The sequence below is a fragment of the Pristiophorus japonicus genome, chromosome 4 (assembly GCF_044704955.1).
Source record: "Pristiophorus japonicus isolate sPriJap1 chromosome 4, sPriJap1.hap1, whole genome shotgun sequence".
Taxonomy (NCBI): Eukaryota; Metazoa; Chordata; class Chondrichthyes; family Pristiophoridae; genus Pristiophorus; species Pristiophorus japonicus.
The window spans coordinates 187,051,162-187,074,379 of record NC_091980.1 but is presented as its reverse complement, the minus strand read 5'-3'; the positions used below and the strand labels follow the sequence as shown (position 1 = coordinate 187,074,379).

The 23,218-nt window shown below is 47.7% G+C and overlaps 1 protein-coding gene across 3 annotated transcripts in view; it reads left to right on the top strand.

Moving 5' to 3' along the window:
- The first annotated feature begins 6,636 nt into the window (after window positions 1-6,636).
- Window positions 6,637-23,218, top strand: part of LOC139263197 (acyl-coenzyme A thioesterase 1-like) — a 28,254-nt gene continuing 11,672 nt past the window's right edge. Inside the window, exons 1-3 of one of the 3 annotated variants that reach the window (XR_011593061.1) lie at window positions 6,637-7,395; window positions 9,652-9,854; window positions 22,927-23,088. Coding sequence is in view for 2 of the 3 variants with exons in the window: in XM_070878923.1 (XP_070735024.1) it covers window positions 6,834-7,395; window positions 9,652-9,854; window positions 19,739-20,329 (1,356 nt within the window). In the remaining variant the exon portion in view is untranslated. Of the gene's footprint in view, window positions 7,396-9,651; window positions 9,855-19,738; window positions 20,598-22,926; window positions 23,216-23,218 lie in introns of those variants that run through there. The other 2 variants (XM_070878924.1, XM_070878923.1) reach the window with 2 other exon arrangements.

Below are 23,218 nucleotides of genomic sequence, written 5' to 3'. Positions count from 1 at the left end.
ACTAAAAGCACCGGCAATTAAAACAAATTAACTTTAAAACGTAAAATCAAATTAAAATTTGGTTGCCGGGCGTGATGATGCACTCCAGTCCCTCCGGTGCCCACCTCTCGCGGAAAGCTGCGAGCGTACCGGTGGACACCGCGTGCTCCATCTCCAAGGACACCCTGGACCGGATGTAAGAGCGGAAGAGAGGCAGGCAGTCAGGTTGAACGACCCCCTCGACCGCCCGCTGCCTGGACCGGCTGATGGCACCCTTGGCCGTGCCCAGGAGCAGTCCTACGAGGAGGCCTTCGGACCTACCCGCTCCCCTCCGCACAGGGTGCCCAAAGATCAGGAGAGTGGGACTGAAGTGCAGCCAGAATTTCAGGAGCAGCCCCTTCAAATAGTGGAACAGGGGCTGCAACCTTGTGCATTCAATAAAAACATGGAACACGGACTCCTCCAGACCGCAGAAATTGCAGGCGGCCTGGGAGTCCGTGAACCGGCTTAAAAATTTGTTGCACGGCACTGCTCCGTGCACCACCCTCCAGGCCAAGTCCCCGATGAATAGTGGGAGGACCCCTGCGTAGAGTGCCCTCCATCGGGGACCCCCGCCTCCTCCGGACGGCAAGATGGTACGCCATGGCGTGTCCGGACGGCCGGCGAGGATGGCAAAGTTGAGGGTGTGCAGGAGCAGCTCGTACAGGAAACCCCTCCGCGCGGAACTGAAAGGCACGGAGGGGATTTCCCCGAGGCGGCTCAAGTTGTGAGGCGCCGGCCCCCGAGGGAGGTTCCGGGGTTTGGCGCCGATGAGGAATTCCGTCCGGACGGGGGTCAGTTCGGACGGGATCTCCCCACGTGCTTGAGCCTCCTCGATGCACCTAACGGAGTCAGGGCCCAGAGCTGTTTTTAGCGACTCGATGGCATCGGCCGCGTGGCGGACGTTGGCAGAATTTAGGCGCCGCGCCAGCGTGTCTGGCGCCATCCAGCCCGCTCCTTCGCCATCGAGCAGGTCCCTGACCCTGGTCACCTCACCAGCCACAGCCCTCTCTTCCGACCGCCACATAAAACCTCGGCCGTGGAGGTACGGATTCCCGAGCAGCGGTTCCTGCAGGACGGCCGCCACTCCAGCCGGCGGAGAGCTGCGCTTGGTGGAGACTTTGTTCCAGACCCTGATGAGTTCCCTGTAAAAGACAGGCAGCTCCCGGAGGGCGGTCCTGGCACCCCCCAAGTTCACAAACAGGAGCTGCGTGTCATAATTGAGGTCGAGCTGCTGGCGGAAGAAATACCTCGCCAGAGCACACCACCTAGGAGGGGGCTCGACGTAAAGGTATCTCTGCAGGGTCTGAAGACGGAAAGTCGCGAGCTGGGCGCTGACGCACACCAACGACTGACCGCCCTCCTCAAGCGGGAGACTCAGGACCGCGGCAGAGACCCAGTGCTTCCTGTTGTTCCAGAAGAAGTCCACCAGCTTCTTCTGTATCTTGGCGACAAACGCAGGGGGAGGGGTCAAAGTGACCAGCCGGTACCACAACATTGCGGCCACCAGCTGGTTTATGACTAGCGCTCGACCCCTGTAGGACAGCACTCGGAGCAGTCCTGTCCAGCGCCCTAGGCGAGCGGCGACCTTGGCCTCCAGCTCCTGCCAGTTCGCCGGCCAGGCTCCCTCGTCGGGGCTAAGGTAGACTCCCAGATAGAGGAGATGGGTCGTGCTCCAGGCAAAAGGCCTGAGCTCCTCCGGCAGGGAGTCCACCCGCCACTGACCCACCAGGAGTCCGGAACATTTCTCCCAGTTGATCCTGGCGGAGGACGCGGCCGAGTAAATCTCTTGGCACTCACGCATCCTCCGCAGGTCAGCGGGATCCTCTACCGCGAGGAGCACGTCATCGGCGTAAGCCGAGAGGACGACCTCCACACCCGGCCCTTGCAGAGCCAGTCCCGTCAACCTCGTCCGCAAGAGGCGCAGGAAAGGCTCCACGCAAACAGCATATAACTGGCCGGACATGGGGCATCCCTGGCGCACCCCTCTCCTAAAGCGAAGGGGCGCCGTCAAGGACCCGTTAACCTTAATCAGACACTCCGCGGCGGCGTACAGAAGTCGGATCCGGGCGACGAAATGCGTCCCGAACCCGAAAGCGCGCAGAGTTCCGAGCAGATAGTCGTGATCCACCCTGTCGAACGCCTTCTCTTGGTCGAGGGATAGGAAGGCGACCGATAGACCAGCCTCCTGGGAACAATGGATGAGGTCCCGGACCAGATGGATGTTATCGTGGATTGTCCGGCCCTCCAGGGACATGAATTCAAATCCCACCACAGCAGCTGGGGAATTTAAATTCAGCTAATTAAATAAATCTGGAATAAAAAGCTAATATCAGTAATGGTCACCATGAAACTGCTGGATTGTTGTAAAAACTGACCTGGTTCACTAATGTACTCTAGGGAAGGAAATCTGCCACCCTTTACTGGTCTGGCCTATATATGTGACTCCAAACCCATAACAACGTGGTTGATTCTGAAATGGCCTTGCAAGCCACTCAGTTGTACACAACCGCTATGAAAAATAATAACAAGAAGGCAGCTCACCACCATCTTCTCAAGGGCAACTAGGAATGGGCAATAAATGCTGGCCTTGCCAGCGACACCCACATCCCAGGAACGAATATTTTTTTTAACTACTCACCGATGTTCAGTTTGGGTTCCGCCTGGACCACTCGGCTCCTGACCTCATTACAGACTTGGTTCAAACATGGATCAAACAGCTGAATTTCAGAGGTGAGGCGAGACTGACTGCCCTTGAAGTCAACACAAGAAATAGGAGCAGGAGTCGGCCAATTGACCCCTCGAGGCAGCATTTGACTGAGTGTGGCATCAAAGAGCCCTATTCAACTTGAAGTCAATGAGAATCAGGAGGAAAACTCTCCTCTGACTGGAGTCATACCTAGCACAAAGGAAGATGGTTGTGATTGTTGGAAGTCAATCATTTCAGCCCAAGGATAGCGCTCCAAGAGTTCCTCAGGGCAGTTCTTCAGCTGCTTTATCAATAACCTTCCTCCATCATAAGGTCAGAAGTGAGGATGTTCGCTGATGAATACAGAGTGTTAAGTTGCATTTGCAACTCCCCAGCTAATGAAGCAGTCCATCCCTGCATGCAGTAAGACCTGGACAAAATTCAGGCTCGGGCTGTTAAGTGGCGAGTAATGTTCTCGCCACATAAGTGCCAGGCAATGACTAACTCCAACAAGAGAGATTCTAAATGCCTTCCCATGACATTCAACAGCATTACCATCGCTGAATCCCCCATCATCAACATCCTGGGGTTAGCATTGACCAGAAACTTAACAGGACCAGCCACATAAATACAGTGGCTACAAGAGCAGGTCAGAGGCTGGATATTCTGTGATGAGTGTCTCACCTCCTGACTCCTCAAAGCCTTTCCACCATCTACAAGGCACAAGTCAAGAGTGTGATGGAATACTCTCCATTTGCCTGGATGAGTACAGCTCCAAAAACACTCAAGAAGCTCAACACCATCCAGGACAAAGCAGCCCGCTTGATTGGCAACCTATCCACCACATTAACCATTCATTCCCTCCATAAGCAGCACACCATGGCTGCAGTGAGTACCATCTACAAGATGCACTGCAGCAACTCAACAAGACTTCTTCAACAACACCTCCCAAACCCGTGACCTCTACCAAGAAGTACAAGGACAGCAAGTGCATGGGAACACCATCACCTTCAAGTTTCCCTCCAAGTTACACAACATCCTGACTTGGAAATATATCGCTGTTCCTTCATCGTCGCTGGGACAAAGTCTTGAACTCCCTCCTGAACAGCACTGTGGGAATACTGCAGTGGTTCAAGAAGGCAGTTCACCAGCACCTTCTCTAGAACAATTAGGGATGGGCAATAAACATGGAAAACATAGAAACATAGAAAGTAGGTGCAGGAGTAGGCCATTCAGCCCTTCGAGCCTGCACCACCATTCAATATGATCATGGCTAATCATGCAACTTCAGTAATCCATTCCTGCTTTCTCTCCATACCCCTTGATCCCTTTAGCCGTAAGGGCCACATCTAACTCCCTTTAAATATAGCTAACGAACTGGCCTCAACAACTTTCTGTGGTAGAGAATTCCACAGGTTCACAATTCTCTGAGTGAAGAAGTTTCTCCTCATCTCGGTCCTAAATGGTTTACCCCTTATTCTTAGACTGTGACCCCTGGTTCTGGATTTCCCCAACATCAGGAACATTCTTCCTGCATCTAACCTGTCCAATCCCGTCAGAATTTTATATGTTTCTATGAGATCCCCTATCATTCTTCTAAATTCCAGTGAATATAAGCCTAGTCGATTCAGTCTTTCTTCATATGTCAGTCCTGCCATCCCGGGAATCAATCTGGTGAACCTTCGCTGCACTCCCTCAATAGCAAGAATGTCCTTCCTCAGATTAGGGAGACCAAAACTGAACACAATACTTAAGGTGTGGTCTCACCAAGGCCCTGTACAACTGCAGTAAGACCTCCCTGCTCCTATATTCAAATCCCCTCGCTATGAAGGCCAGCATGCCATTTGCTTTCTTTACTGCCTGCTGTACCTGCATGTCTACCTTCAATGATTGATATACCATGACACCCAGGTCTCGTTGCACCTCCCCTTTTCCTAATCTGTCACCATTCAGATAATAATCTGCCTTCCTGTTTTTGCCACCAAAGTGGATAACCTCACTCTTATCCACATTATACTGCATCTGCCATGCATTTGCCCATTCAACTAACCAGTCCAAGCCCCCCTGCAGCCTCCGAGCATCCTCGTCACAGCTCGCACTGCCAGCCAGCTTAGTGTCATCTGCAAACTTGGAGATATTACACTCAATTCCTTCGTCTAAATCATTAATGTATATTGTAAATAGCTGAGGTCCCAGCACTGAACCCTGCAGCACCCCACTAGTCACTGCCTGCCATTCTGAAAAAGACCCATTTATTCCCACTCTGCCAACCAGTTCTCTATCCATGTCAATACATTACCCCCAATACCATGTGCCTTAATTTTGCACACCAATCTCTTGTGTGACCTTGTCAAAAGCCTTTTGAAAGTCCAAATACACCACTTCCATTGGTTCGCCCTTGTCCTCTCTAGTTACATCCTCAAAAAATTCCAGAAGATTTATCAAGCATGATTTCCTGTTCATAAATCCATGCTGACTTGGACCAATCCTGTCACTGCTTTCCAAATGCGCTGCTATTTCATCCTTAATAATTGATTCCAACATTTTCCCCATGACTGATGTCAGGCTAACTGGTCTATAATTACACGCTTTCTCTCTCCCTCCCTTTTTAAAAAGTGGTGTTACATTAGCTACCCTCCAGTCCATAGGAACTGATCCAGAATCGATAGACTGTTGGAAAATGATCACCAATGCATCCACTATTTCTAAGGCGACTTCTTTAAGTACTCTGGGATGCAGACTATCAAGGTTCGGGGATTTATCGGCCTTCAATCCCATCAATTTCCCGAACACAATTTCCCGCCTAATAAGGATATCCTTCAGTTCCTCCTTCTCACTAGACCCTCGGTCCCCTAGTATTTCCGGAAGGTTATTTGTGTCTTTCTTCGTGAAGACAGATCCAAAGTATTTGTTCAATTGGTCTGCCATTTCTTTGTTCCCCATTATAAATTCACCTGAATCCGACTGTAAGGGACCTATGTTTGTTTTCTCTAATCTTTTTCTCGTCACATATCTATAGAAGCTTTTGTAGTCAGTTTTTATGTTCCCGGCAAGCTTCTTCTCGTACTCTATTTCCCCCCTATAAATTAAACCTTTTGTCCTCCTCTGCTGAATGCTAAATTTTTCCCAGTCCTCAGGTTTGCTGCTTTTTCTGGCCAATTTATATGCCTCTTCCTTGGATTTAACACTATCCTTAATTTCCCTTGTTAACCACGGTTGAGCCACCTTCCCCGTTTTATTTTTTACTCCAGACAGGGATGTACAATTGTTGAAGTTCATCCATATGATCTTTAAATGTTTGTCATTGCCTATCCACCGTCAACACTTTTAATATCATTTGCCAGTCTATCCTCGCCAATTCACGCCTCAAACCATCAAAGTTACCTTTCCTTACGTTCAGGACCCTAGTTTCTGAATTAACTGTGACACTCTCCATCTTAATAAAGAATTCTACCATGTTATGGTCACTCTTCCCCAAGGAGTCTCGCACAACAAGATTGCTAATTAGTCCTTTCTCATTACACATTCAAATATTGGAAGAGGTGCTGCAACCTCGCACATTCAATAAAAACGTGGAACATGGACTCTTCCAGACCGCAGAAATTACAGGCAGCCTGGGAGTCCATGAACCGACTTAAAAACTCATTGCAAGGGACTGCTCTGTGCAACACCCTCCAGGCCAAGTCCCTAATAAATAAAGGGAGGACTCCCGAGTACAGAGCAGACATTGGGGACCCCACCTCCTCCGAACGGCAAGATGGTGCACCATGGCGAGTCCGGATGGCAGACGAGGATGGTAACCTTATCTACACGCCGCAGTCGTTGGGTGCTGTGCAACCACTCTCTCTGTTCTCTAAGACCTGGTGCCGCAGGCCCGCCTCTCCCTTGGTCTGTGTGTGTGTGGGCCGGGAATCAGTGCTTTGAAATGCTAGTCAGGCCCTGCGGGAAACCAAACCTCCGGGTTATCTTGAACCGCTTTCCTACCCGGCCGTGACCTCCATCCACCAACGCTGTGTGAGCTGCCGGCTGTTTCCAGCACTTACTGTTTATTTGTTGGGAAACGCTCGCGCCCAAGGTCGCCGCGCCTGCGCACAGCGGGCACCGACCGTTTGTTCACTCTCCCTCCATGTTGATGTGCAGCCTGCGCCGGCTGAGTGTGGCCGGGTCCCTCCTGAGACGGGGTTGGAGCGGCCGTGTCCTCCTGTGTCACCGAGCTGGGATGGCCGTGAGTGTCCAGGTTCACCCCAGCCCCGAGTGCCTCTTCGATGAGCCGGTCCAGGTGCGGGTGGGCGGCCTCTCCCCGCTCCAACAGGTCACCATGAAGGCTTCGCTCAGCGACGAGAAGGGGCAGGCTTTTCACTCCTTGGCTTTCTACAGGGCGGACGAGCAGGGGGAGCTGGACCTGAGTCAGTGCCCGTCCTTAGGTGGTCACTACACTGGCACCGAGCCCATGGGGCTTTTCTGGTCGCTCACCCCTGCCACTCCTTTCACTCGACTGGTGAAGAGAGACGTGGCCACTTCACCCCTCTGTGTCCACATTGAGGTGTTTGATGGACACGGGACCCTGGAGCGGCTCCCGGAGCAGCCTTTGGCCGCCTGTATCAATGAACGGTGGTTTATGAAAGAAGGGGTGAGGAGGATCCCAGTGAGAGAGGGCAGGGTCCGCGGGGTCCTCTTCGTCCCACCTGGTAAGAGAGCAGTCCTGTGCACACTCGAGATTTGCAGCTTATGTTCTGGGGATGTGTCTGGATCTGTCGGTCGTTATTTGCTTGCATTGATTTTTTTTGTTCTTTGCTAAAATTGTAACTTGAAGTTATTGCTTAACACAGAACAGTATTGACATTCATTTTGGTATTGATCTGTTTGCTACACTGTCTCTACTATAGATAAGGAATTTTCTGTGTGTGACTTGCAACGAAGTGCGAATGAATCCTAGAAACTTGCAGCACAGGAGGAGGCCATTGGGCCAGCTGTGTCTGCGCTGGCTCCTTGAACGAGTAGTCGTGCTTAGTGCTACATCACTGCTTTTTGTCTGTAAACCTGTAAGAAGTTTTTCCTCAAGTATCTGTTCAACTCCCCCTTTAAAATTATCTATGGAATCAGCTTCCACCACCTTTTCAGGTAGAGTGTTTCAGATCCGAACAGCTCTGAGTGAAATTATAGCCGGGTCTCTCACTTTTATCTGTTGTCCTCTCGCACTGTTTCGCCTTGAGCTCGCACTCGCCGCTCTCATAAATGAATGGCAACTAAGGCAATTTTGTGTTGTGAACCCCTGCCCGAGATGTCTACACTGCTCTAATTCTGCCCTCTTGAGCATCCCTGATTATAACTGCTCAACCATTGGTGGCCGTGCTTTCAGCTGCCTAGGCCCCGAGCTCTAGAACTCCCTCCCTAAACCTCTCCACCTCTCTTTCCTCCTTTAAGACGCTCCTTAAAACCTACCTCTTTGACCAAGCTTTTGGTCATCTGCCATCATTTCTTCTTATGTGGCTCGGTATCAAATTTATTTGTTTTGTCTTAAAACACTCCTGTGAAGCACCTTGGGATGTTTTACTACGTTAAAGGCGCTATATGAATACAAGTTGTTGTTTGAACCTGTGCTCAAGAAAAAATAGACGGAGATTGCTGAATCTCGGAACAATTGCAGCTGCACGATATGTAGAAACAGTTATCTCAACACAACTCACTCCATCTTGCCCTCCCTCACTTCTGAGCTTGCATGTATGTTTTCCCTCTATATAAACTCTCATATCCATATTCATGGCTATCTACACTCTGAGCTAATCTTATTCATGAGATGGTCATACTGCTTGCTCTCTCAACCCTATTCTCACTAAACTGATCACCCAACTTTCTTTCCTGGCTCCCATGCTAGCTGATATTGTAAACTGTTCCTTTTCCAAGTACACGATGTCAAGATCAACACGTACGAATGCTGACCACATCTACCACTATCTCACCACCACCTCTTTTGACCCATCCACTGCCTCTGTCAGACTGTTTGTCCGTCATTCAGCGCAGCATAAGCAGAAATTTCCTCCAATTAAACATTGGTAAGACCAAAACCATCGCCTTCGGCCTCTGCCACAAACTCCTTTCGGTCTCCACCCATTCTATCCTCGTCCCTGGCCACTGTCTCAGGCTGAACCAGATTGTTCATAACCTCCCCATCCAATTTAGCCCGAAGCTGAACTTCCTCTCCATCAGAAAAAAACGGCTATGTAACATCGCCATTCTCCGCTCCTGCCTCAGCTTATCTGCTGCTAAAATGCTTATCCAGGCTTTAGATACCACAAGATTCGACTATTCAATGCTCTCCTGGCCAGCCACCTGTCTTCCACCCTATGTTAACTTGAGTTCATCCAGAACTCTGTTGCCCATATTCTAACTCACATCAAACCCTATTCACCCATCACCCCCGTGCTCGCTAACTTATTTTGGATCCTGGACCCTAAACGCCTCAATTTTAAAATACTCATCCTCGTGTTCAAATCCCTCCATGGACATGCCCATCTCTATGTATGTAACCTCCTCAAGCCCTACAACCCTGGAGAACTGCATTCCTCCAACTTTGGCCTCTTGTCCAACACCCACTTCCTTCACCCACCATTGATGGCCATAAGCTCTGGAATTCCTTCCCAAAACTTAACCACCTCGCTCTCCTTTTAAGACACTCCTTAAAACCTACCTCTTTGACCAAGCTTTTAGTCACATATCTTAATATCTTTCTTTGGCTCGGTGTAAAATTCTGTCTTATTACACACCTGTGAAGCACCTTGGATCTTTTTCCTACGTTGAAGGCACTACATAAATGCAAGTTATATTATATTCTCGCTCGGCTTTCAATAATGAGAGTTTATAAGAATATTCAATTGCTTTAGAAATAATCTTAACTATATGGCACATTTCGGTAAAGAATCATTTGTAATGTTTCAATTTGACAGGTGATGGTCCATTTCCAGGGATTATTGATCTGTATGGGTCAGTTGGTGGAGTGGTTGAGCATCGAGCTAGTCTCTTGGCAAACCATGGATTTCTGACACTGACTTTAGGATATTTTGGGTATAATGACCTTCCAAAGGATTTTACTAACCTTGATCTGGAATATTTTGAAGAAGCTGTGAACCTCTTGAGACAGCATCCAAAGGTAGGATGCCTTTTGTTCCATTTAGAAAATAGTTTTACACATGAACGTATGAAAAAGTAGAGCAAAGACCACTTGGTCCATCAAGGCTATCCCATCCAGACACCTTGCAACCTTTATGCACCACTTCTCCCCTCTTTCCTCGTCCCGGTTTCCCCCCTCCCCCCCAAACAGTGAGAAGCAAAAAAAAACACCTTCAGACAATTCCCTGAAGGCAGTCAAGCAAGCTGCGGGAGATTGCAGTGATTGATATCATTAGGCTGCAGTGAACCCACCTGGCTTCTAAAACATGCAGAAACTCCTCCCTCCATTTTGAAGGCATGTTCATCACACATGCTTACAACCTACTGTAGAGGCTGTGGATGTTCTTTTTTTTAAAAAAGCAGCACTGGAGAAGATGCAGAATTGAGAGGTTATACTTATCAGAAAAGATTCAACAGGCTGACGCTCTTTTCTCTAGTAAAGAGAAGACTGAGCAATGACCCGATAGAGGTCTTCAAGATTATGAAAGGGCTTGATAGGGTAGAAGTAGAGAAGATTTTCCATTTGTGGGGGAGACCAGAACCAGGGGCAATGAATTCAGATAGTCACTGATAAATCCAATAGGGAACTCAGGAGAAACTTCTTTACCCAGAGAGTGGTTAGAATGTGGAAATTGCTACCACAAGGTGTAGTTGAGGTGACTAGCAGAGATGCATTTAAGGGGAAGCTTGATATGTACATAAGGGAGAAAGGAATAGAAGGATGTGTTGATGAGGTTTTCGGGGTACGGGTGAGAAGAGCCTCATGAGCATAAACCTGTTGGGCTGAATAACCTGTTTATATTATGCTTTAAATATTATGTAATACTATAACATAACTCGCTGCTTTGTCATTATTGTATATTTTTACCTTTTTTTTTATAAGCAATAGGTCATGATTTTCAATGTACAGATATTCTTTACTTAACAGGCAAAGGTTATCCAGTTAATACGGTTTATTGTATTTGGTAAAACTCCATAGTTGAGGCTTTTTCAAAATGGCATTGAAGCAATGGAGTAAGTTAAAGGAGGAGAGAGATAATTTAAAACTATACAGAGGCTCACAGAATTGAGTTTATTTTCATTGGAGAAAAGATGATTGAGCGGAATTTAAAATGTTTGATTAATGTAGATTTAAGCAGGTTCTTTAACTTGCATTGTGGTTGCAGACCTAGAGGGCACGAGAATAAAATTGCAACAAATCAAGCGAGACTAAAGAAAGAATTGAGGAGGAGTCCTATTTAGCATTCTTCTATCATTTTAGAAATTGTACATTTATTTTGCTTTCCTCGATTATGGCTGCGTTTGCACTACATCATCGTTGGCAGTCCCTCGGAATCAAGGAAGACTGCCTTCCACTCTAAAAATGAGTCCTTAGGTGGCTAAACAGTCCAATACGAGAACTACAGTCTCTGTCACAGGTGGGACAGATAGTCGTTGAGGGTAAGGGTGGGTGGGACAGGTTTGCCGCACGCTCTTTCCGCTGCCTGCGCTTGATTTCTGCATGCTGTCAGCGATGAGACTCGAGGTGCTCAGCGCCCTCCCAGATGTACTTCCTCCACTTAGGGTGGTCTTTGGCCAGACACTCCCAGGTGTCAGTGGGGATGTGGGGATGTTGCACTTTATCAGGGAGGCTTTGAGGGTGTCCTTGTAACGTTTCCTGTGCCTACCTTTGGCTCGATTGCCATGAAGGAGTTCCGAGTCGAACGCTTGCTTTCGGAGTCTCGTGTCTGTCATGTGGACAATGTGGCCTGCCGATCAAGTGTGGTCAGTGCTTCAATGCTGGGGATGTTGGCCTGGTGGAGGACGCTAATGTTGGTGCATCTGTCCTCCTAGGGGATTTGTATGACCTTGCGGAGACATCGTTGGTGATATTTCTCCAGCGACTTGGTGTCTACTGTACATGGTCCATGTATCTGAGCCATACAGGAGGACGGGTATTACTACAGCCCTGTTTGCACTACAGTTGTAATGTCAGAGCATTTTCTTTTATACCAGCGCTGCACTTATTATTTAAATCTGATGTCCGATGCAACTTGACAATGGAGTAAAGCAGAGGACAGGGAGTCTCGCACTTGGTTTTGGAGTTAGTTACATCGGGGCCTGAGTTGCTCCTGTTTTTTTTTTGGAGCAACCTGTTTAGAACGGAGTATCTTAGAAATTTGAATTCTCAGCATTTAGTTTGCTCCAGTTCTAGTCAGTTCGAACAGTTTCACATTGGAACAGAGTTTTTTTTTCAAAAGGGGGCATGTCTGGCCACTTACGCCTGTTTTCAAAGTTCAGGCAGTGAAAACTTACTCCAAACTAACTTAGAATGGAGTAAGTGAAGATTTTTGTACGTTCGATAAAACCTTGTCTACACTTTAGAAAATCAGGCATAGGTTACAAATTAGGCATAGGGAACGAGGGTGGGAGAGAGGGGCGGGGGGGGGAAGGGAAGTCATTAAATTCTACAATCAATCCTTAGTTATACTTATACAAATATTATACAAATAAATCCAACCTGAATAAAAATTTATAAGCAAAGAAAAGATTAAATAAACCATGTTCCTACCTGTGTGAAACAGCAGCAGCTTTCAAGCTGCTGTGCTTCAGGCAGGCCTTTCATGTTGGAGACAGGCAGGGGTGTGGCGTCAGTGTCTCGACGGCAGCCCCAACAGCGGCAGCAAGCAGCCTTCGAGCTGAGCTGCGCTGCTTCAGGCAGGCCGTCATTCTCTTAGTGGCTGGCCGCGAAGAATCAACACCGGACGGACTTGAGGCCATTCGGCCATGGGATAGCAGCGGTGTCAGTGGCTGGCCGGCAGCCGAAGAATCAACACCGGATGCACGCAGTTTTTTAAGGTGCATGAGGCCATTCGGCCACGCTTTAGGGGCGGTGTCAGTGGCTTGACGGCAGCCAAAGATACAGCAGCAGCCTTCGAGCTGTGAGGCCTGAGGCCATTTGGACAGGAAGAGGCAGCCACATAGACAGTTTTATACTTAAATTTGCAGAATGGGTGCTGCATTGTCAACACCACGTATTATGCAATGGTTTGCCATCAATTCACTGCATAGGAGAGAATTGATTAGAGCTCACTGCACTAGGAACGTCGTAGCCCGTAGATTGATGGGCAGGAGACCTTACCCTGGTCGACAATATCGAACCAGGCGCTCATACCTGGACGTGAGCGAGGCTGATTGTGTGAAAAGGCTGCGTTTTCGCAGAGAAGTTGTCACTGAGATTTGTGATGTGGTGAGAGCAGATTTGCAGCCCAGAAGCAGAACGCCAACTGCCCTGTCTGTTGCAGTGAAGGTAACAGCTGCACTTTCTTTCAATGCCTCGGGATCATTTCAGGCTACAACTGGAGATGTGTGTGCCATCTCTCAACGTGCAATACATGCGTGCATTTACCAGGTCACGGCTGCACTGTATGCGCGAAGGAATGACTTAATCAATTTCCCAATGACTGCACAAGCGATCCATGAGAGGGCTGTGGGCTTCTTCAGGATTACCGGCTTCCCAAAGGTACAGGGCTGCATTGATTGTACCCACATAGCCTTGCGAGCACCTGTGGAGGATTCTGAGCAGTACCGAAATAGGAAAGGTTTCCACTCTATCAATGTGTGACGACAAGCAGCTCATCATGTCAGTCGATGAGAGATACCCTGGCAGCACCCACGATGCGTTCATCCTACGTGACAGCGTTATATCTGACATGTTTCAGCAGCAGCCAGAAGGGCAGAGTTGGCTACTGGGAGACAAATGGTACGGCGTGACCATCTGGCTCATGGCGCCCTTACGTGTGACATGGACAGAAGCTGACCGTCAATACAACATGGCGCACATTGCGACGCGCAGCATCATTTGAGAGGACCATTGGCATATTGAAACAGCGATTCCGATGCCTGGACCATTCCGGAGGACAATTGCTATACTCTCCTCAGATTGTCGGTCACTTCACTGTTGTGTGCTGCATGCTTCATAACTTAGCCATCATGAGGCAGCAGGAGCTGGTAGTAGAACCAGAAGACCTACGTGAGGGTCCAGTGCATGATGATAGTATTACGGAAGAGCAGGATGTGGATGATAACGACGATCAGGAAAGCATGCAAGTGCCTGATGCCGGAGCACGAGGTCGGAGGGCCGTCCATTGTGCCCCTTTAACGATTGCTCAAACCTTGCGCCAGCAGCTCATCCGTGAACGCTTCAACTACTGATGCCTGAGGGCTCTGCGACCACTTTTGCGTATGGACATGTTTATTCTTTGCAGTTGTTCCTACGTTGTGTTGTGTTAATGGCACATGAAACAGTTTTAATGAAAAAATATTTTATTGAAAAGTTAATGTCACTGTAATAAAATATTTGTTGTATCAAACTATACTTTTTAATATGACTCTTGAAGATCACTTATAAACTTGTAAAGTTACAAAACAATTTCTATGTGAAAAATTTTACACTCTAAGATCACTTACACTTCAAGATCACTTTTTAGATGCAAAATTAAATAAGTTACAGAATGTGAGAGCATTTACACTAAGATCACTTGAAAACCCTGAGATCACTTGTATGTTGTAAAGTTACAAAACTTACAAACAGTTTCAATGTGAAAAATCTTACACTCTAAAGAGCACTTAAACTCCAGGATCACTTTTTCGGAGCAAAATTAAATAAGATACAAAAAAATGTGAGCATTTACACTATAAGATCACTTAAAAACCATAAGATTCCTTATAAGTTGTAAAGTTACAAAACTTACAAAACAATTTCAATTTGAAAAACGCTACTACAGCTACATCAAGAACAAGAACAAAAGCAGCAAAGAAAGGCTGCAATCATGTCTCATCCGTATCTCAGTGAATGTTCACTTCCTCATGGGGGTGACATTTGATTGGCTGGGCTGTGAGCCTTTATTGCAGCAGCTACCTCAACCAGGGCCCTCCCTGATGGCCTGTGTCGACACTTACATGCCCTCCCTGACGGCCTGTGCCGTCGATTGCACTCCCTCGGACATTCCCTCCCTAAGTTCCCGTGTCATTACTGCTATTTCTCCCGTCAGGACCGTCAACTCTTCGCCTACTGCACTGACGCCACCGATGAGATATCGGGTAAGCTCATTGGTCTCCATACCTAATGCCACAACCTGAGTCGCATCTATTGCACGCTGCATCTCAGGAGAGCGTGTCTCCAATCTCCTCCTCTGCCTGGGTCTGCCTCGTGGCACCACCACACTGGGAGGCGTGGGCACGGACGGTGGGACGCTCGGTGTTGCAAGCAGCACCACTACACAGGGAGGATCAGGCTGGGACTGTGGTACGCTCTGTGTTCCAGACGGCTGAACTGGAGGGAGAGGCTCGGGCTGGAACGGTGGGATGCTCTGTGTTGCAGACGGCAGAACTAGAGGGAGAGGCTCGGGTTGGAACGGTGGGATGCTCTGTGTTGCAGACGGCAGAACTCGAGGGAGAGGCTCGGGCTGGAACGGTAGGACGCTCGGTGTTCCAGACGACAGCACTCGAGTGCGAGCCGTGGGCTGGGATGTTGGACGAATGGGTGTAAACTGCTCCATGATATCAGCAGCAACACTGAGACCCGCAGCGTTGGAATCAAAACCATAGTAGGTGGAATCAGAACCTATGCGAGAGGGAGGCGCAGGCTCGGACGGTCGTGCACTGACTGTAGAATGCTGCATTATACCAGCAGCACCACTGGGACCCGCAACATCGGAAACGAAACCATGGAAGGTGGAACCAAGACCTATGCTAGGGGTTGAAACTCTGATGCCCCTTGATGGGGGCTCATAAACATTAATTTGGAAGCTCTCCCCTGCAGACATTTCAGTCATCACTGCCATCATCCAGTCTGGTTCGTCCGCAGCTGGTTGTACTGGTTCTTGTTCTGTACCCTCAGGATCCTCGGGGTTGGCAGCAGCATCGTCATCGTCGTCGTTGTAATCATCATCATGTTCTGCAAAATCTTCTGCAACTTGGTTCCATCGTTGTTTTCTTTTGGTGGCACTTTTATGCGACCTCTGTTGCTGGTATCTAGCTCCTGCCATCTCTGCTCAATTACGTTGACTAATATCTCTATTTCCTCATGCAAGAAATTCTTTGTTCTTGGTGGACGTTGATCCATTGCAAAGTTGAATTGGCACTCTTATTTCTCAAAACACACAGTCCTTAATTTGCATGCACCAATGCAGCACCGGTTCTGCAAGTTTAGCAGTGAAAAGCTGAACTCACTGATTTCAGCAGGTGATTTATTCAACAGTGCTGCTAAAAGCACTCCCTCACACGCAAAAATATCACAAAAATTAAATTACAAGCCTTTCCAGGGGTCCAAGAGACAAATCTTCACATTTTCTCCAGTCCTTTTAAAAATGGGCGATTGCCAATGTTTGTTTGACACTGCGCATGCGCGCACGCTCCAACGCGCAAGCGCAGGGTTGCCGGTACGACGTTGGCTCAATTAAATTAGACCCGCCCCCCACTGCTGACAGAATCGGCGCGAGTGTTTGGCTCTGTCCCCCGCTGTGAAGAGCGCGCCGCGCCAAACAGTGATCGAGCTCCGAGGAGCCAGAGAATGTCGCAGTTTCTTTTCATGCGCACTTTTAGGCGCGAAGAACAAGCGTGCAGCTCGGGGCTTTTTCGGCGCAGCCGGAAACTTGGGGCCATCGGAACAGGAGTAGGCTATTCAGCTCCTCAAGCCTGTTGCGCTATTCTTGCTAAGAACATAAGAATATAAAAATTAGGAACAGGAGTAGGCCATCTAGCCCCTCGAGCCTGCTCCGCCATTCAACAAGATCATGGCTGATCTGGCCGTGAACTCAGCTCCACTTACCTGCCCGCTCCCCGTAACCCTTAATTCCCTTTATTGGTTAAAAATCTATCTATCTGTGATTTGAATACATTCAATGAGCTAGCCTCAACTGCTTCCTTGGACAGAGAATTCCACAGATTCACAACCCTCTGGAGAAGAAATTTCTTCTCAACTCGGTTTTAAATTGGCTCCCCTGTATTTTGAGGCTGTGCCCCCTAGTTCTAGTCTCCCCGACCAGTGGAAACAACCTCTCTGCCTCGATCTTGTCTATCCCTTTCATTATTTTAAATGTTTTTATAAGATCACACCTCATCCTTCTGAACTCCAATGAGGAGAGACCCAGTCTGCTCAATCTATCATCATAATGTAACCCTCTCATCTCCGGAATCAGCCTAGTGAATCGTCTCTATATCCCCTCCAAAGCTAGTATATCCTTCCTTAAGTAAGGTGACCAAAACTGTTCGCAGTACTCCAGGTGCGGCCTCACTAATACCCGATACAGTTGCAGCAGGACCTCCCTGCTTTTGTACTCCATCCCTCTCGCAATGAAGGCCAACATTCCATTCACCTTCCTGATTACCTGCTGCACCTGCAAACTAACTTTTTGGGATTCATGCACAAGGAGCCGGCGCCTCACAACTTGAGCCGCCTCGGGGAAATCCCCTCCGTGCCTTTCAGTTCCGCGCGGAGGGGTTTCCTGTACGGGCTGCTCCTGCACACCCTCAACTTTGCCATCCTCGCCGGCCGTCCGGACACGCCATGGCGTACCCTCTTGCCGTCCGGAGGAGGCGGGGGTCCCCGATGGAGGGCACTCTACGCAGGGGTCCTCCCACTATTCATCGGGGACCTGGCCTGGAGGGTGGTGCACGGAGCAGTGCCGTGCAATAAATTTTTAAGCCGGTTCACGGACTCCCAGGCCGCCTGCAATTTCTGCGGTCTGGAGGAGTCCGTGTTCCATGTTTTTATTGAATGCACAAGGTTGCAGCCCCTGTTCCACTATTTGAAGGGGCTGCTCCTGAAATTCTGGCTGCACTTCAGTCCCACTCTCCTGATCTTTGGGCACCCTGTGCGGAGGGGAGCGGGTAGGTCCGAAGGCCTCCTCGTAGGACTGCTCCTGGGCACGGCCAAGGGTGCCATCAGCCGGTCCAGGCAGCGGGCGGTCGAGGGGGTCGTTCAACCTGACTGCCTGCCTCTCTTCCGCTCTTACATCCGGTCCAGGGTGTCCTTGGAGATGGAGCACGCGGTGTCCACCGGTACGCTCGCGGCCTTCCGCGAGAGGTGGGCACCGGAGGGACTGGAGTGCATCATCACGCCCGGCAACCAAATTTTAATTTGATTTTACGTTTTTTAAGTTTAATTTGTTTTAATTGCCGGTGCTTTTAGTGTCCCCCTTCCCTTTTATAGGGGGCACTGGAAAAATTTGATTTTAGCGCCCCAAAAAAAAACCAAAAAAAAAAAAAGGGGCCTTGAAAATGTCTGGAGTGTCACCCAGGTCGGGTGGCAGCGTTTAATGTTTTTATGTTTTGCAGGTAAACTAAAAAGAGTTTCATGCACAAGGACCCCCAGGTCCCTCTGCACCGCAGCATGTTGTAATTTCTCCCCATTCAAATAATATTCCCTTTTACTGTGTTTTTTCCAAGGTGGATGACCTCACAATTTCCGACATTGTATTCCATCTGCCAAACCTTAGCCCATTCGCTTAACCTATCTAAATCTCTTTGCAGCCTCTCTGTGTCCTCTACACAACCCGCTTTCCCACTAATCTTTGTGTCATCTGCAAATTTTGTTACACTACACTCTGTCCCCTCTTCCAGGTCATCTATGTATATTGTAAACAGTTGTGGTCCCAGCACCGATCCCTGTGGCACACCACTAACCACCGATTTCCAACCCGAAAAGGACCCATTTATCCCGACTCTCTGCTTTCTGTTCGCCAGCCAATTCTCTATCCATGCTAATACATTTCCTCTGACTCCGCGTACCTTTATCTTCTGCAGTAACCTTTTGTGTGGCACCTTATCGAATGCCTTTTGGAAATCTAAATACACCACATCCATCGGTACACCTCTATCCACCATGCTCGTTATATCCTGAAAGAATTCCAGTAAATTAGTTAAACATGATTTCCCCTTCATGAATCCATGTTGCGTCTGCTTGATTGCACTATTCCTATCTAGATGTCCCGTTATTTCTTCCTTGATGATAGCTTCAAGCATTTTCCCCACTAAGATGTTAAACTAACCGGCCTATAGTTACCTGCCTTTTGTCTGCCCCCTTTTTTAAACAGAGGCGTTACATTAGCTGCTTTTCAATCCGCTGGTACCTCCCCAGAGTCCAGAGAATTTTGGTGGATTATAACGAATGCATCTGCTATAACTTCCGCCATCTCTTTTAATACCCTGGGATGCATTTCATCAGGACCAGGGGACTTGTCTACCTTGAGTCCCATTAGCCTGTCCAGCATTACCCCCCTAGTGATAGTGATTGTCTCAAGGTCCTCCCTTCCCACATTCCTGTGACCAGCAATTTTTGGCATGGTTTTTGTGTCTTCCACTGTGAAGACCGAAGCAAAATAATTGTTTAAGGTCTCAGCCATTTCCACATTTCCCATTATTAAATCCCCCTTCTCATCTTCTAAGGGACCAACATTTACTTTAGTCACTCTTTTCCGTTTTATATATCGGTAAAAGCTTTTACTATCTGTTTTTATGTTTTGCGCAAGTTTACTTTCGTAATCTATCTTTCCTTTCTTAGTCATTCTTTGCTGTCGTTTAAAATTTTCCCAATCTTCTAGTTTCCCACTAACCTTGGCCATCTTATACGCATTGGTTTTTCATTTGATACTCTCCCTTATTTCCTTGGTTATCCACGGCTGGTTATCCGTTCTCTTACCGCCCTTCTTTTTCACTGGAATATATTTTTGTTGAGCACTATGAAAGAGCTCCTTAAAAGTCCGAGGGAATGGAAAGAAAATATTAAATGCCAACCAAACATTTATTCTTGCTTAATTTCACAGAAACATATCCAGTACAGTTGATGATTTTTACATGTGTGCATTAATTTTTTTTTTAAAGGTTATAGGTCCTGGAGTCGGAGCAATAGGAATATCAAAGGGAGCTGATCTAGTCCTATCGATGATCACATTTTTACCACATGTGATAGCAGCCGTTAGTATTGGTGGGTGCAATGCAAACACTTTAGGTAATTTGCATTACAAGAACATCACTCTTCCTGGCCTGGGATTTTCAATAGACAAAGTCAAAATTCTAGAATCAAAGTTGATTGATATCTCTGAGGTGACAGGTAACCCAATGGATGAAGCTAACAAAGATTGCATCATCCCAATTGAAAAGGCTGAGGGGCATTTTTTGTTTGTGGTTGGAGAAGACGACAAGAATTGGAATACACCACTCTATGCTCGGCAAGCTGTTCAACAACTGAAAGAAAATGGCAAAGAGAACTATGAACTTATCGTTTACCCTGAGGCTGGACATCTGCTGGAGCCCTCATATTTTCCATTCTGCTATGCCTCATTTCATCGGTTGGTGGGACACCCTGTGGTATGGGGAGGGAAAATGAAGCCACATTCATTAGCCCAGTTAGACCTTTGGCCAAAGATCCAGACATTTCTACAGAAACATCTCGCAAAACAGAGCAAGTTGTGAAACTATCCAATGTTTGTTTGGTAAAATTAAGGGATAAATTACATTATCTCAGATGTGCCTTAATCTAAGTTAATTTGTTATAATCTATCATGTAACAGTCACCCCCCCTTGTCTATAATTGTATTTTATTCAGAATATGATTGTGTAAACCTAATTTCAATGTAAAAACTTGTAATTTGTTGCTTATTCTCTTCCATATCCATGTAATTTTTACCTGCCAATTACATTTTAGCATTAAGGCTTTGCATGTACAATATTTTAATTGGGGAGGGGAAACATTTTATATTATATAAATTGTTCTACATGAATATCTTCATTTTTGATTGCTTCAGGATCAACTGAAATTTAGTTGAGAATATTTGAGAATGGAGGAGCTAAAGGATATAGATTTGGGGTTGGCTAAAGCCATGGCTTTTAGTCTATTAAAGTGAAGGAATGGAAAATCACAAGCTGGGCAACTATGATGGTGTAGCTATCCAATGGGAGCCTCAGAGGGCGTCTCTTTATCGTCCTCTTCCTCCTGAGGAGGGCATGCAATCCCCATTGGCAATGCCTGGCCCCTCATGATGGCCAAGTAGTGCAACATCCAGCACACCACAATGAATTCGGATACCTGTTGAGGGGAGTATTGAAGGCTGCCTCCAGAGTAGTCCAGGAATTTGTCTGCCTGTAGGAGATGGCATATCTCTGTCAGCACTTCTGTTCGGAAGCGCAGCCTTCTCACACACTGCTCATCAGAGAGCTGAAGGTATGTTCATTGGTGCCTGTAAACCTGTGTGGGGTAAGCCCTCCTTCCCAGACATCTTTGGCCTCTCCTCATCCGTGGGCCGACATGGCCAAGAGCCCTTCCAGCTTGACGCCGCCTGGCAATAGCTTGGAGCACGATACACTGGAGAACTAGTAATGCCTCCATTAAATTTTCTCACTCAGCTTGTAAGAGCACTGTAATGGCAGATAAAGTGAAGTTTGCAAGTCGGAACTTCACACAGCGTGCATAAGCATTGCAGTCAATGTGACCTGTGATGTAGGATCCTCATCCCTCGATTTAAAAATGCTGTCAATACTGCCTGCTGTACCCTGGCAATTCCTGTTTTTTCCAGATGGTTCATGGGACGGGCGTTAAATGAGGCGTTGGGGCCGAATTTTGCATCCAGGGCTCAAGTGGAGCATTGCACGATGGTTGGACATGATCTCAGTGAAACTGGAGGACGGGGCAATAAGTTTTTGCAGTGCTGCAAACCATGAGCCGAATTTACCAACTGGGCGCTAAAACCTGGACACCCGACGTAACGCCCAAAAGCAGCATTTACAGCCCCACCACAGGGGCACAAAAGACACAAAAATCCAGCCCTAGATTCTACGGGGAATTGACAGGGGTAGATGCTGAGGTTGTTTCCCCTGGCTGGAGAGCGTAGAACTACGGGGCGTAGTCTCGGGTTAAGGGGTCGAACTTGTAGGACTGAGATGAAGAGGAATTCCTTGTGTCAGAGAGTTGTGAATCTTTGGAATTCTCTGCCCAAAAGTGCTGTGGATGCTCAGTCGTTGAGTATATTCAAGGCTGAGATAGATAGATTTTTGGACTTGAGGAATTAAGGGATATGGGAATAGGGCAGGAAAGTGAGATCGAAGGTCAGACATGATCTTATTAAATGGCAAAGAAGGCTCGAGAGACCGCCTGGCCTACCCCTGCTCCTAATTCTTACGTTTTTATGTTCCGTCATGCCCAACAGTGTGGTTCCAAGGACATGGATCCAGTGCCAAAAAAAGTTAAATGACCTCACATGGCTGGTCAAGGTGAGTGCAGGCTGCAGCAAATTCCATATCTCATCACTTGCACCACAAGTTTCTCACACTGCTCAATATCTCTATTATCTCACACTGCTCAATATCTCCATATCTCTATTACTTATCTACCAACAATCTCTACCTATCAACACTCATACCTCACAAACATGGCTTCACTTCACCCTCATAGCCTTACCACTGCTGCAACACTCACACCCACATCTCAATCCTTGCACACACTGACAGGTATTACATTAGGGCAGACACATCACCCAAACACATTGCACTACACTCACTGACACAATTCACTTTCCCTTGCAGGCAAAGTGGCACAGAACAGGAGGGAGCAGTGGCAGACGGAAGGCAGCCAGCTGCTATACAGAACCTCATCATCCTGGAGGAATTTATCCTTGCCATAATTAGAGGGGCAGTGATGGAGGCTGTGGTAACAGGGGAAGTTAAAGCCATTTCTGATAATGACAGTATGGTCATACCTAATCCTTCTCACATCCCACTTCCCCCTCATCCGACAATCTCTTCCCACTTACAACTCTTTTGCTGAAACAAAATAAACATTAACTCAAGTGCCCCCTTATTAAAGGGGGGAGACACTCCAAATGCTTTTTAAGTGCCCTTTTTTTTCTGTTTTTCTGTTTTTTTGTGTTTTTATTTAGGGCACCGAGAGGCAAATTATACAAATGCCCCCTGACTGCTCTTCCCACTTACAAGCTGCTGATGGTGTATGCATGGATATCTTGCCTGCCCCCACGCCACCCTCACTCAACCTAACCCTTGTGCCTTTCTGCTTTCAGAAACCCAAGAACTGCCAGCAGGCCAGCCTGTCACTGAATTTGTGGAGGAGAGTGCTGGAGAAGAAGACGTACCATCACTGCTTCTGACACTGGCAGACACCAGCTGAGAAAATGGCACTGCGTGAAATTTGGAGGGTAGTATAGAGGCAGGATCTACACATGGTGAGGCACCAGGCACGAGTGGGCGGCAGTAAGGCCAGGGGGAAAGGGTAGATTGGGTGCCAGCTCCCCGGAAGGTGAGTTCATGTATGTGTTCTGCTGCACACAACTCAGATGATGAAATTGATGGGAT